The sequence below is a fragment of the Schistocerca nitens genome, chromosome 1, assembly GCF_023898315.1.
Source record: "Schistocerca nitens isolate TAMUIC-IGC-003100 chromosome 1, iqSchNite1.1, whole genome shotgun sequence".
NCBI lineage: Eukaryota > Metazoa > Arthropoda > Insecta > Orthoptera > Acrididae > Schistocerca > Schistocerca nitens.
This window is the reverse complement of record NC_064614.1, coordinates 547,738,547-547,752,512: the sequence shown is the minus strand read 5'-3', so window position 1 is coordinate 547,752,512 and position 13,966 is coordinate 547,738,547. Positions and strand designations below refer to the sequence as shown.

General features: G+C 40.8%; 1 protein-coding gene across 3 annotated transcripts in view; it reads left to right on the top strand.

Annotated features, from left to right (window-relative positions):
- LOC126254123 (cation-independent mannose-6-phosphate receptor) overlaps window positions 1-13,966 on the top strand; it is a 633,915-nt gene that overhangs the window by 27,246 nt on the left and 592,703 nt on the right. For all 3 annotated transcript variants that reach the window (XM_049955284.1, XM_049955287.1, XM_049955285.1), the window contains one exon: window positions 4,770-5,136. In XM_049955284.1, coding sequence (XP_049811241.1) covers window positions 4,770-5,136 — 367 coding nt within the window. The remainder of the gene's footprint in view (window positions 1-4,769; window positions 5,137-13,966) is intronic.

Here is a 13,966-nt window from a genome sequence, read left to right as displayed (position 1 = left end):
TTCTGGGAGATGACTGTCCACAGAGGCTTGGATTTATTGTGTAATTATCTTTGAAAACATCTTGAATTGAGTATTTTCCTTTCCCTGATACCTCGTACCTCTGGCATTTTCCCCTTTTGCCTTCCCTTTGCTTCAGGTTTGCTCCTTTCCATTAGTCATTTGCACGTCACAAACTAGTGTATGTAACTGCTCCAAAGCCTGCAATATGCCATCCAGATTCTCTTCTGAAACACCTTCTCCTGCACACTCATTGGTAATATAACCAGGAGCAAGGCAACCAGATCTTAACTAGAAATGGTTCTTAAGATACAGATTTTTCTCCCAGTAACTGCAGAGCTCTTCTCTGAGATAATGCTGTTTCTTACATTTTTAGGATACTCTGTGACTGATATTAGTTCAAAAACACTTCTACAGAATCATCATACTCCTGGCCAGTACTTCCTGCCTGCACGCCCCATGAAGAAGCACCCTTCCAGCCTACTTATCACACAGCCAAACTTTCGTGTATCATGTTCAGGAGTAATGCCCTCAAACTGCTTGAGGAAAGCCACTGTGTACAGTTTGCCTATGACTGCAAAATGATGGAATTCACAGTTTTAAATTTTAACCTTCATTGAAGCTTCCGTCCCAGGATATTATTTTTCTGGCTCAGCAGACTTCTGTCTTTGGAGTTCAACCCACTTTTAAGGGATTCTATCTGTTAAGCAGTAAGGTTAGTGTTCTTATTGCATTGTTCACTAATCTTATGTATAACATCAATTTTTTTCCCACACTTCATGTGAGGTTTCATTTTAGCATTCTGCAACACTATTAAGCTTCACAATTAATTCAGATTTTGAATTTTTGGTATTTATGCTCTTCAAAGTATGTAAATACCTTAGCAGTTTTCTTAAATGGGCTGCCACTGATGTTACAAAAGATCTCTTTACAAGTTACATAAATTAACTGTTTTGTCAAAATTTTCTGTTGTCTTGCTAGCTTTGTCAAAATTTTCTGTTGTCTTGCTAGCTACCTACTGCTCATCTACAAATTTCTGTATTCAATTTGTCAACATTTTCTTGTAGTTTTTGATTTATCTCAATTCACTATCTTTTGTTGTGCATGTTTCTAAGGTTTCCATAATGTTTACCACCCCACAGTACATTTCTTCTTTACATCCGATGCAGAACTATATTTGCAAAAGGTACTTTCACTCATATTTTCTGTGGGATGCCCTGCTTACATTTCTTCTTGCTAATTATCATTCTCTGCTTCTTCCATATAATTTCTATTAGGCTCCTAAACCCTTTTTAAATTCGGAATGAAACTCTTATCTTGACCAGAAAATTCAGGGTGTACATAAAGACCAGGAACACTTTCAATTATTCTTTGTACAAGAACTAAACATTGTACAGATGTCATACATATTGCATTTTGAAGAGAAACTCTGAAAGTTTTTTTTTTTTACAAACATTCGATTTGCGGACCATGAGTGACTCGGCAGACGTCAATATGGTAATCGAATTCTTGCCATACCCGTCCCAGCATGGCATCCTCGACTGTGGCAGTTACTTCTCGTATTCCCTCCCAGAGCTCTGCTACATCACGTGGTGGAGGCAGTACATACACCAGATTTTTAATGTATCCTCACAGAAAAAAGTCGCACAGAGTGAGATCTGGTGATTGGGGAGGCCATTTCATGAAACAGTTGTCCCCTTCTGTAGCTCTGCATCTGAACTTGCCATATTTGTGACTAGCGCTGACAATCGGCAAATTACCAAACTACGCTGTGTAGGTATACATGAAAAAAACTTTCAGGGTTTCTTTTCAAAATGACATATGTATGATATCTGTGCAATGTTTGGTTCTTGTGCAATAAATAATTGAAAGTGTTCCTGGACTTTATGTACACCCTGTATTTATTTTATTACTTCCTTATGAAATGCATAAGGAAGGTCATCGCTTTAGTCTGACACACACACACACACACACACACACACACACACACACACACACACACACACACACACACAATGTGCCCTCTTAGACTGTGCACTACCGTTGTTGCTGACAGCAATCTAACCCTTTTGTCCTTTATGATTAGTGTGCGTCTGGCGTGTAACTGCCTTTACGGCATCTCCTTTCTTCATATCTGGCCCAAAGCTTGCTTCCAGTTGTCTTTTTTCTACATTATGTGGCTTACACACCACAATAGTTCTTGCACCACTTTCTGTACTCACAAACCATTTATGCTCTCCTACCTTGCAGTGTTAATTCTTCATTGTTTAATGCTGCCTGCAGCTTTCATTTTTCCTTTATTATAGGTGTAATTGTACAACTTTGGTCTTAACACCATTATCAATTATCTAACAGAATAAGATCTTTTGGAGTCACATGCCCACATTAAACATGCTGTGGCCATAACATGTATGTTGAAGGCAATGGGGCCTGAAATATGTATGTAGTTTTAAAAATTGTGACGTGCACCAGTACTAATGGAGCAAGCTTCCAGCTGTATGTCAATTATGGCACCTGTACTGATAGGTAGAATAACAGTGGACGTCACTTAAATATACACTTATGCAGAGATTTGTATGGCATAATGTGCCATCAATGAATTTTTTGTAAAGTAAGTTATATTTTTTATACCATATCTGAAGATCTGACTTGGCTTCATGTTTAATTCTTAAGTAACTTCTAATACACTAAGTTGATGATACTTCCATTTTATAGATACTTGTTAAACAGTCTATTACCAAAATTGTACAATTCTACACTCAATAAAGAAAAAAATTACAGCTGTAGATGGCACTAAATCATTTAAAGAGTTCATTGTAGTTGCAGATCTGTCTCAAATGAAGATAACCGTTATTGCTCATATTGTACCACATTCATAGGGAAACAAGCTTTTTCTATTATTACCAGTACACAGTATATTAAATGCTCACAGTTGTCTTTCAACAGTCTTGTTATGTTGCACAGCAGATCTCAACAGAAATGCCAATTTCTAGTTTTCTCTGTTTCAGTCCATAAGTAACGATATGGTGCAAACAATGGGTCCCAGTTGTGAGCCCAATTTACTTGACCGCTTTACCCTTGAGATGCCCTGACACTACTTGTAGAATTGCACTAGTAGGTTTGTTGCGTAGAGAGCTATAGTTAGGAAAAAATACTTACTTTTTCTAAATCCCAAGTTGGTGTTGGAGTTTGTGACATACTGCGCAGTTTGTTGCACTTTGTTCGTGGGAGAGGTAATATTAGTTGGCTGCAAATAATATTCTTTTTGTGTGAAGTTGACTATTTGACTGGTGGGTTATGGTGCAATTATCTTGAGTAATTAAAAGAGCTACTATATCAACAAAAAAATTATCAGTTCTTGAAAGTAGAATTGGATAGGTAAAAAATCTATTCACCAAGGGGCAGCAGGAGATAACACACATAGAAGTTAAGGAAAAGTGCTAGGTTTCCTGCTTCTTGCAGAAAAGGTGACGGAGAAGGAAGAGGAATGAAGAAAAAGGACTGGTGATGCTTAGGGAATGGAAAGAGTTACAGAAAAGTCATCCAGAACCCTGTCCAGGGAAGACTGTTGGACAGGATTCTGGGGTTTCAGGATCAGATATGTACAACAGGGGGCTATAAATATTTAAGTCAGTCATCTCTAAGAAACGAAAACACTGATGTATTCAATTGTCACAAGATGCTAAGCCACAGCACACCTTCCTGTTATGGGAGTTACATCAAATAAAATGGGGAGAGTTCTGTGCAGCCAAGGTAGTCAATCCATTTTCTGACACCCAATTAAGTTAGAGAGATGCTGCACTGAGTATAAGACAGTTTTGATCTCAAGTGTTCATGGAATATACAAAATTACTTGCGAAGCAGTTGCAATTACATTGGATACTCTATACATACATTTTTAAGATGCTGCACAGAGCACAAACTTCACACTAAATATCAAGATTTTGACAGATCTGCCATTACAAAACACAGCCCAACAAACAAACATATAATTGAGTTTGATGAAATGAAAATCTTATCCCATGCATCCACTTTCAGGAATTCTGCCATCATGATCTATTCGTATGACAATTAACTCCTAATGATGGTAATGCGTTAATACGACATTTAACTCCTAATTATGGTGACAGAGGAAAGCATTGAATGCTTGATTATATGAAAAAATCTCACATGACAAGTAAACTAAGAAACATTTACCCATTGATACTATGTTCATTCCCTGAATGTGATAGCTCATTTCTTGGCCTGATATTTAGGGAAACACTGTCACTAACTTTATCATGTGAAACACAATCTGTTACATTTTCACTAACACATTGTTTTTGTTTATGAAAGAATTTTTTCATGTCATATCAGTATAAGCAGGATAACATTGATACTCAAGTAGGAAATTGTAATTTACAGCATTGCTCAATACATTCTCTTTTGCTGTATTTAAGATTCCACTGCATAACACATAATATAAATGAAATGCCATACAGACAGTAACTCAAGAAGACGTATAAAAAATTGTTTAGCCTGAGTGTTGGTTGGTAGTGCTACAGAATTTAGATGTGATCATCATCTAGTGAAGGGAAATATGAAATTCTTGTCTGAAGCATTAAGACCCGTTAACTTTTTGATGACATAGCTTGTTCTTACTGCTGAACATTTGCAAGTGGGCATGCATATAGAGATCGGCAGAGGGGGAGGGGGAATTGTACTATAACAGATGACCTATCTTCTTTCCCTCCATGCTCTGTATTAATTTTAAATTAACCTGTTTGTTCCAGTATGATGGTCCAGTCATGGCCCGGTTGAACGATTGTAGGTTCACTGTAATCTGGCCTACAAAAATAGCTTGTCCTTTACAAGGTCCAGATGCACTGCTAGTTGAACGATGTCTGCTACAGACCGAAGGAGAGAACTCTGGAGTTGTTGATCTACGTCCACTCCGTCATCCTCAGTATTATTCTGTCCATTCACCTGATGGTGGATTATTTTATCTGAATATATGTGCAACATTAAAGAATTCAACTTGTGATGGCTCAACAGCTTGTAAACGCACCAATAATGGAACTGTTGTTATTATTGGAAATACCAAAGGCACTAATGTCAAAATTTCGGATGATGGCCCACTGCTGGCATATAAAGCAAAAGGTATGCTCTGTTAAGATCTTCATTATCAGATTTATTAACATTCAGCTGATAATTTAGCAGAGAACTTGAACTATTGTAGTTGAGATTACAGCAGTATGTTTGTTAAGCCTTGCCATAAATTAAGTTACTCGATTCATTGTAGAAGCAATGAATATGTGGACTAGATGTTTTAAAGAGTCATTGTTCACATGCCACTTGGTTTTGTTCATTCACTGCAACTGCACTTGATAAGTGAGAAAGGTATTATTACTATTTTTATTGTATTTGAATTACTTTTAGAGACAAAAATGTCACATCAGTATTAATAAAAACATTAGTTTTTCTAATTTAGCTTCAGAATACGATTAACTTACACTAATGTAATTTAAGTTTTACCATTGAAAGATAGTGAAAAGATAAAGGAGAGAAGAGTAGAGAAATGTAAAAGTGTTGTATGTAAAAGTAAATAATTCACAATAATTATAGTATTAGGATAGAATACAGTTACAATTAAGAAGAAAGAAGTATTGGTATGGTTCAAGGAGGGAGAATAGAAGAAAGGTATTAGTTTCAAGAGGGTTGTGCTTTGTGCAAAGTTAGGTTTAAGCCTTTTAAGGTGTGGAGAAGTGCTGCATGGCAAGGAGGCTATGTATATTTGTGTCTAAAATTCAACCAGTTGGCCTCTACACACTTGATTCTCTTCTTAATGTTATAGTATGCAATTATTTGTTGAATATATGACCCTGTACAATGCTGGACAGCATTAATTTCCTTTTGAACTTGTAAGAAATGGTTAGTAGTAATGCAGAGACTAATTAAGCCAGTGCATGGTAAATGGCAACAGTTGTATTTCATCATGTTTGATTGTGACTCAAAATGAGCAGCAGATGACTGTAGAAGCCAGGAAAATTATTTGAAGAGTCACAGCAGGATAACTTTTATTTATTAAAAATTTAGTTTGAGCATCAGCATTTCAGTTTTTAATCATTTTTCAAGTGGAGAATTGTGTGTGAATAAAATTTTTCTAAACATTATGTAAATAAAAGGCAAACTTCCAGAACAAATTTTTCTAATCTGCACCAGTGAGTGCAGTGTTTAGAAACTTCCTGATGGATTAAAACCTTTTGTTGGGCTGGGCCTCATGCCCAGAACATTGCTTTTCATGGGCAATGCTGTTACCAAGTTAGCTATTCAGGCATGACATGTAACTTCTCCTTACAGCTTCACTTCTACACATGGCTGAAGACTACAACAGATTGCTTGCAAATGTTAAGGATTTACTAAAAACTTACAGAAAAAGACTTTTTACATTTCAACAATTTTAAAAAGCTGAAAAGCTACTGTTTACAGTTTGCTAATCATAAGCTGCCAAAATATTTTGTAGATCTTAATTATTTTGTTTTCTGAGTATGTAGTAAACCAGCCTATGAATGAATACATCACTATGCCTTACTGAATTATAGTATAATAATGTACAGGAAGTTCTGGTTGAGAATTAAGAATTATTTAGGAATGAAGGAGATGACTGACCAAAAGGCAGAAGTGCTGCATTGTCAATAGGTACACAAACAAAAGGTACAGAGCTTGGCAAACTTTTGGAACACATTTCCTTGTGGAAACTCATAGGAAAAACATGCACACAAACACATACACTCACTCCCATGCAAATGCCTGTCTCCCTACGTTGTGCTCAGTCAACTGCCAGCTCTTACCTGGCACAGAGTGAGTGCACTGTGGTGGGGTGGGTTGGGGGATGGAGAGAGGTGTAGGGGGGCAGGGAGGGCATTGGGGGGGAAGCATCTAGTGGTTTGTGGGAGAGTGGGGAGCCACCTGAGGCCAGCTAGGGATGCAGTTAGAGGGGTAGTTGGCAGATGACTGGACATGCGATTTCATACACTAGGGCGTGTCGGGGGTTAGGGCGCAGTGAGTTACTGTAGGTTGATGCCATAAGGTTTACAGGAGCGAAGGGATGTGCTGTAAGGATAGCTCCTATCTGCTTAGCTTAGAAAAGCTGATGGTGGTGGGGAGGATCCAGATGGCACAGGTTGTGAAGCAGACATTGAAATCTTGTGTGTTGTGCCACTGGGTGGTCCACCTTGTTTTTGGCAACAATTTGGCGGTGGCCATTCATTCTAGTTGATGGCTGGTTGGTTGTCATACCAATTTAAACACAGTGCAGTGGTTGCAGCAGAGCTGGTATATGAGGAGCTATCCAAAATTTTCGGGACTGGTGCTGCCTTATGTTGAAAACCTTACCTTTGGGCTAATGGTCACCATCAACCTCGAAGTAGTTCCTGTTCGCACATTACACACCGGTCCCAGCGCTTCTGCCGCTGGTCAAACGTTTTCTGGAAGTCCTGTTCTATGAGGGTGTTTATCACTGCCAGCGATGCTTCTTGAGTCCTCTCTAGTGTGTTGAACTGACGGCCTTTCAACTTGAGTTTCAGTTTTGGGAATAGTGCAAAGTTGCAAGGTGCCAAATCTGGCAAGTACTGTGGGTGGGGTACAACCGCCATATTGTTTTTTGTCAAAAAGATCCTGATGAGCAAAGATGTGTGACAGGGCGTGTTGTCGTGATGCAGCAGCCAGTTCCCTTGATGCCAAAGTTCAGGCAGTCGTCGCCACACGATGATCATGCTCTTCACTTTGCTCCTCACCTTTCTTGCTTTTTTGGGTCTTGGAGAGCCCGGACTCTCCCACTGGAACGATTGTTGCTTTGTCTCTGGGTCATAACCATAAATCCATCTCTTGTCGCCGGTGATAACCCATGACAAGAAGGTTGGATCATCAGATGCGGTCTGACAAAGATCCGTGCACACTTCAATGCGCTGTGCCTTCTGATCGACAGTCAAGATCCTTGGCACAGATTTTGCGGCGACACAATGCATGCCCAATTCATCGGTCAACATACATTGACATGTCCCATAACCAATACCCACTTCATCCGCAAGGTCTTGAACGGTTCGACGTCGATCCGCACGAGCCAATTGTTGAAGTTTGGCAGCAGTGTCTGGTGTTGTGTGGCTAACGGGCCTTTCAGTGTGAGCATCACCTTCGATGTCTGTACAGCTGGCCTTGAACCGAGCATGTCACTCAAACACACGCGTACAGCTCATGCTCTGTCTCCTAAACACTTGTTGAATCATTGAAAGGGTCTCTGTAGCACTTTTCCCAAGATTCATACAGAATTAGATACACACACACAGTTCTGTTTGTAGATCCTTCATGTAATTTCCACACACCAAACACAGAGTATTACGGAAATCGCTGTGGACATGCAACACGTCCTCCCAGCTGACTGACACTCCGTACACTGCCACTTCAGATATGCAGATCTACTACTACTTTCCAGATGGCAGCACCAGTCCCGAAAATTTTGGATTCCACCTCGTATAACACGGCCGCTTGCACAGGTGGCCCTGTCTCTGATGTGGTAGGATAAGACTGTGATGGGACTGGAGCAGGTGGTGCTTGGGGTGGATTGGGCAGGTCTTGCATCTGGGTCTTTCCCAGGCGTATGATCCCTGTGACATGGTATTGGAGGTGGGAGTGGCATACAAGTGGACTAGGATGTTGTGGAGGTTGTGTGGACAGAGGAACACTACTTTGGGAGGTGTTGGAAGTATCTTGGGTAGGATACCCCTCACTTCAGGGTATGATGATAAATAATCAAAGCCCTGACTAGAGATGTGGTGACAAGGGTGTACTTCTTTGTGGTTGCTTCTTTTGATTGATGTGAGAATCAGGTGTGTGTGTGTGTGTGTGTGTGTGTGTGTGTGTGTGTGTGTGTGTGTGTAGATACGGTATGGGAGATCTGTTTGTGAATTAGGTCTGGAGGGTATTGCCTCTCTGCGAAGGCCTTTGTGAGGCCTTCAGCAACTGGGTAAGAAACATCACTGCAGATGTGTCTGACATGGGTGGCCAGGTGGTATGAGAGGGATTTTTTTAGTGAGGAAGGGGTGGTAGCTGTCAAAGTGCAGGTGCTGTTGGCGATCAGTGGATCTGATGTAGACCAAGGTGTGAATGGAGCCATCTGAGAAGAGGAGATTGACATCTAGGAAGGTGGCATGATGGGTGGAGGAGGACCAGATGAAGTGGATAGGAGAGAAGGTGTTGATGTTGTGGAGGAATGAGGATAAGATGTCCAGGCCTTGGGTCCAGGTTATAGAGATGTGATCAGTAAACCTGAACCAGACTAGAGGTTTCGGGTTTTGGGAAGCTAGGAATGTTCCCTCTAGATGGCCCATGAAGAGGGTGGCATCGGATGGTGCCATGCGGGGCCCCTGGCTGTGCACCTTCCCTTCAGAGGTGAAGTAGTTTTGGGTTAGGATGTAGTTGGTTAGGTGTTTGTGGAATTAAGTGGTGGGTTTAGAATCTGCAGAGCATTGGGAGAGGTTGAGTTCAATTGTGGTGAGGTCATGGGCATGAGGATGTTGGTATATAGGGAGGTTGCGTGAACAGTGACGAGTAGGGATCTGGAAGTTAGGGGTGTAGGGATGATGGAGAGCTGGTGCAGGAAGTGGTTGGTTTGTCTTATGTGGGAGGCTGGGTTTTGGACAATTGGTTGGAGATGTTCTTCAACAAGAGCTGAGATTCTTTCAGTGAGGCTCTGTAACCAGCCACAATGGGGTGCCCAAGATTGTTAGGTTTGTGGGTTTTGGGGAGTGTGTAGAAGGTGGGTGTGGGGGCTGTTGTTGAGGTGAGTAAGGAGGGGGATTCAGGGGAGAGGTCTGGGAGGGGACTAAGGATTTCAGCAGGGATTAGAGGTTATGTTGGCCTTTAGGATGGGGTCACTTTGGCAGATATTGTAGATGGTGGTGCCGGACTACTTGTGCAGGTCCTCTGCTAGGTAGTCACTCTGGTTCATCACAACAGTGGTGGAACATTTGTCTGCCAGGAGGATGATCAGATCAGCATCCATTTTTAGGTCGTGGAGGGCAGTCCTTTATTCTGTTGAAAGGTGGTTTTACGTAATGAGGGACCTGGGGAAGGATGGTGAGGCCATGTTGGAAGTTAGGAATTTCTGGAAGGTGACCAGTGGATGTTCAGGTGGGAGTGTGCAGAAGGTCATAGTTGGGTGGTGGTATGAAGTGGGACAATCAGGGTTTGATGTCGGGATTATATTGGTTTTGGTTGGAGAGGTTGGAGGCAAAGAAGTGTTTCCACTGCAAGGAGTGGAAGACGGTTAAACCTGTGAATCGGCCTTTGTCTAGGACTGAAACTTCTGTTTTGGGGGGAGAGGTTAACAGCAGTGTTCTGGGGTTGTTTCGGCTCTATATTTCTGGAGTTTCGGCTCTAGATTTCGTGGAGTGTTGTTAGGGGTTTTTGGAGGATGTAGTCTGGATGCTATGAGGGGTTCACAAGGAGTACATGAGCTTATTTAGAGTTACTTATGTGTTTTTCTTTCTTATATGCTTTTATGAATATTTATTGTGTGAAGAGTTCTATTTTTCAGCATTTCTAGCAGAAAAGAGACAACACTTTGATGTGGCACCAATTTGCCATTAGCATGATTTCATTACTAACTGGCGTTGTTCATTGCTATGTATTGTGTACATAAGAAGTTGCAGTAATTCAGAAGAGTAGTCTGAGTTTTTCAAATCAATCATATGGTATAGGGCAATTACCAAATCGCAATATGCAGAGTACATTTTTTTTTTTTTAAGTTGGTCCACACCCCCTGTTGCACTGCTTCCAACACTGACCTGGAACATTTACAACCTTCATTCTGGTAAAATTCTGAAATATTTGAGTTGGTAGAGATGGAAGCCAACACTTGAGATGTGGGATCTAAACATAATTTATTGGTTGTGACTTGCACATTAAAAATGAAGAACCTGTAGGAAGTTAGGAAATTAAGAGAGCTGCAGTGTGGGTAAGTTTAGAGAACCAATGGTTGTTAATAGTTTCAAAGGCAACATTAGGCAGCAATTTACTGAAACGGGGGAAATGAATATAACATAACATGAATGAGAAAGTTTCATGAAAGAAATAGCCTTGGCAGCAGAAGATCAAACAAGTTTTAGAAATCATTGGCTAATGTGCCTGATGCCAAATTAAGATGATGAAAGGAGAATATATAAAAATGTAGCATATGAACCAGAAAGAAGGGAATACAGATGTGTAAAAAATGAGATTAATCAATCAGTGACTAAAAGTATAGTACGGATAGATAAAAAGTCTACTCACAAAGTGCTGGCAGGAGAAACCACATAAAAGATGTGAAAAGCACAAGCAGTAGTTCCTAATTCTGGCAGAAGGGCTGAAGGGAGAGGAAGATCAATGAAGAAATAGGACTGATGAGGTCTTGGAAATGGGAAGAGTTACAGAAAAGTTGCCCCGAACCCCTGGTCAGGGAAGATTTATTTTTTATGGGAGCTGAAAAAAAAAATCATTGAAACTTCCTGGCAGATTAAAACTGTGTGCCAGACTGAGACTCGAACTCGCTTGCCTTTCGCGGGCAAGTGCTCTACCAACTGAGCTGCTTATGACCCATCCTCACAGCTTCAGTTCTGCCAGTAACTCGTCTCCTACCTTCCAAATTTCACAGAAGCTCTTCTGCAAACCATGCGCAACTAGCACTCCTGGAAGAAAAACATATTGCGGATATATGGCTTAGCCACAGCCTGGGGGATGTTTCCAGAAAGAGATTTTCACTCTGCAGCGGAGTGTGTGCTGATATGAAACTTCCTGGCGGATTAAAACTGTGTGCCGGACTGAGACTCATACTCAGGACCTTGACCGCGAAAGGAAAAGGTTCCGAGTTTTCTGGAAAAATTCATTGTATGCATACACACTGGGTGAAATTTGAAAACCTGGGAACTTAAAGGTGGAAGGCAGGGTAATAAGCAAGACAGAGATTACTGAAAAAATGTTGTGAAGTTGTCATAAGAATGGAAAGCATTGTATAGGGTAGAAGGTGCCCGGGGGGGGGGGGGGGGGGGATATCAGAAAATAAACATTAAAAAAAATAAAAAGGTAAAAGCGACTCAAGAAGGAATAGTTACTGAAAAGGCATTCTGAGACCATAGAAGATAATAAATTTACGGCAGTTAGCTGAGGTTGGTTTGCAGGAGAAGAGTGGTGTTCGACGATGTGTCTTTTTTTGGAGCTGGATTGGAACAGGAATGAAAACGCCACTATTGAAGTAGTTTAGGAGAAGGTAGGACAGCTTTTTGAGGTAAAGTCTGGGCTGTTGTAGTAGTCTGTAGTTTCCTTTGCAAATGATACCGTCCAAGTATATGTGAGGGGCAGATAACTGCTGAATTTTAAAAGGAGAGAAGTCTGATGAAATGGAAAATGGCAGAAGAGGTGTATTATAGATCAGAGATTATTAGTTTGGTAAGTGTAAGAGAGTCCAGAATCAGGAAGTTAGGGTTGTGGGGGTAACTTCCAGGAACAGGCAAGGTTCCAGGAACAGGTGAGTTTCAAGGAACAGAATGTGGGACCTCAGTTTAGACAGTGTGAAATATTTAATGACATTCGTGACACAAGAGGAGTGTTTGAAGTATTAAGAGGGGGGTAGAGTGGTGAAGAAAAAAAGCAGAGAGAAGGAAAATGAGAGACAGAAGAGAAGGAAAGGGGAAGACAAAGAAGGGAAAAGATGAAAATTCAAATGAAAATTGTGAAGAGATAAGAGCTAAGAGTAAGTAATGGGTTGGTGTGAAGAGGCGAGAGTTTCTTGTGAGAAAACTGGACAATATGGTAAAGTGAGAAAAAATTATGACAGTAAATCACGATTTGAAAATTTGTGAAAAAGACATGGAAACAGAGCAAGGAAGTCTTGGAGAAAACGAAATGTCCTGTATTTGGAAAATAAGCTAATGCAGGAAATGGCAGTAATAGTCAGTCAGTGTGGTTTGGCGTAAAACAAAAGCACAAAAACATGAAAGAATCGCATAAAAGCAAGGTAAGTGGTTGGAAAGAAAGGAAAGTGGTAGAAGTTTGGCATACGAGTAGCTGAAAGGTGGTCAGAAAATGAAGCAGCCCTGCATTGTATAGTGGACCATAAACAACATACAAGGGTGGTTTGAAAAGTTCTCATAATCGCCATGAGAGGTCAGCGCTAGTGCAATGAGTTGTTAACGTGATATTCATTGGACATGTTGCCTGTAAACATGTGCCATGTCAATGCTCTTGGAAGAGAGCTGTGGCGGTGATGTGGCTCTGTTGTTGTTCCCACATAGTGATTTACGAAGATGTAAAAAATCAAGATTCGTGCAGTGATTAAGTACTTTGTAAAGAAAGGTATGAAAGCAAGGGACATTCATGCTGATCTCCAGAATACACTGGGCGACTCTGTTCCTTCAAATTGAACCATTGTCAAGTGGACAAAAGAATCTAAATTCGGTCAGGAGAGATCAGGTGATGATCTGCGCAGTGGTCGGCCAAGATGTGTCACTACTTCATAAATCATTGCAAAAGTGCACAAAATGGTCATGGAGGATCCCCGATTGAAAGTGCGTGAAATTGCTCACACTTGCCAAACGTTATCTGAAAGGGTGTATCACATTTTAACTGAACAATTAGAAATGAAAAAATTATCTGCAAGATGGGTGCCGCGACTCTTGATGCTGGATCAAAAAGGCATGAGAATGGACGTATCGGAACAATGTTTGGCCCATTTTAGGAGAAATGAACAAGATTTTTTGCACCAGTTTGTGACCACAGGTGAAACTTGGTTGCACTACTATAACCCAGAGACAAAATAACAGTCAGAGCAGTGGAAACATACTGATGCTCCGCCACCAAAGAAAGCAAAGAAATTCCTTTGGCGGGGAAGGTCATGGAATTGGTGTTCTGTGATGTGACTGGGATTGTTGTTTGTAGATTATCTCCCCAGTGGGCAAAC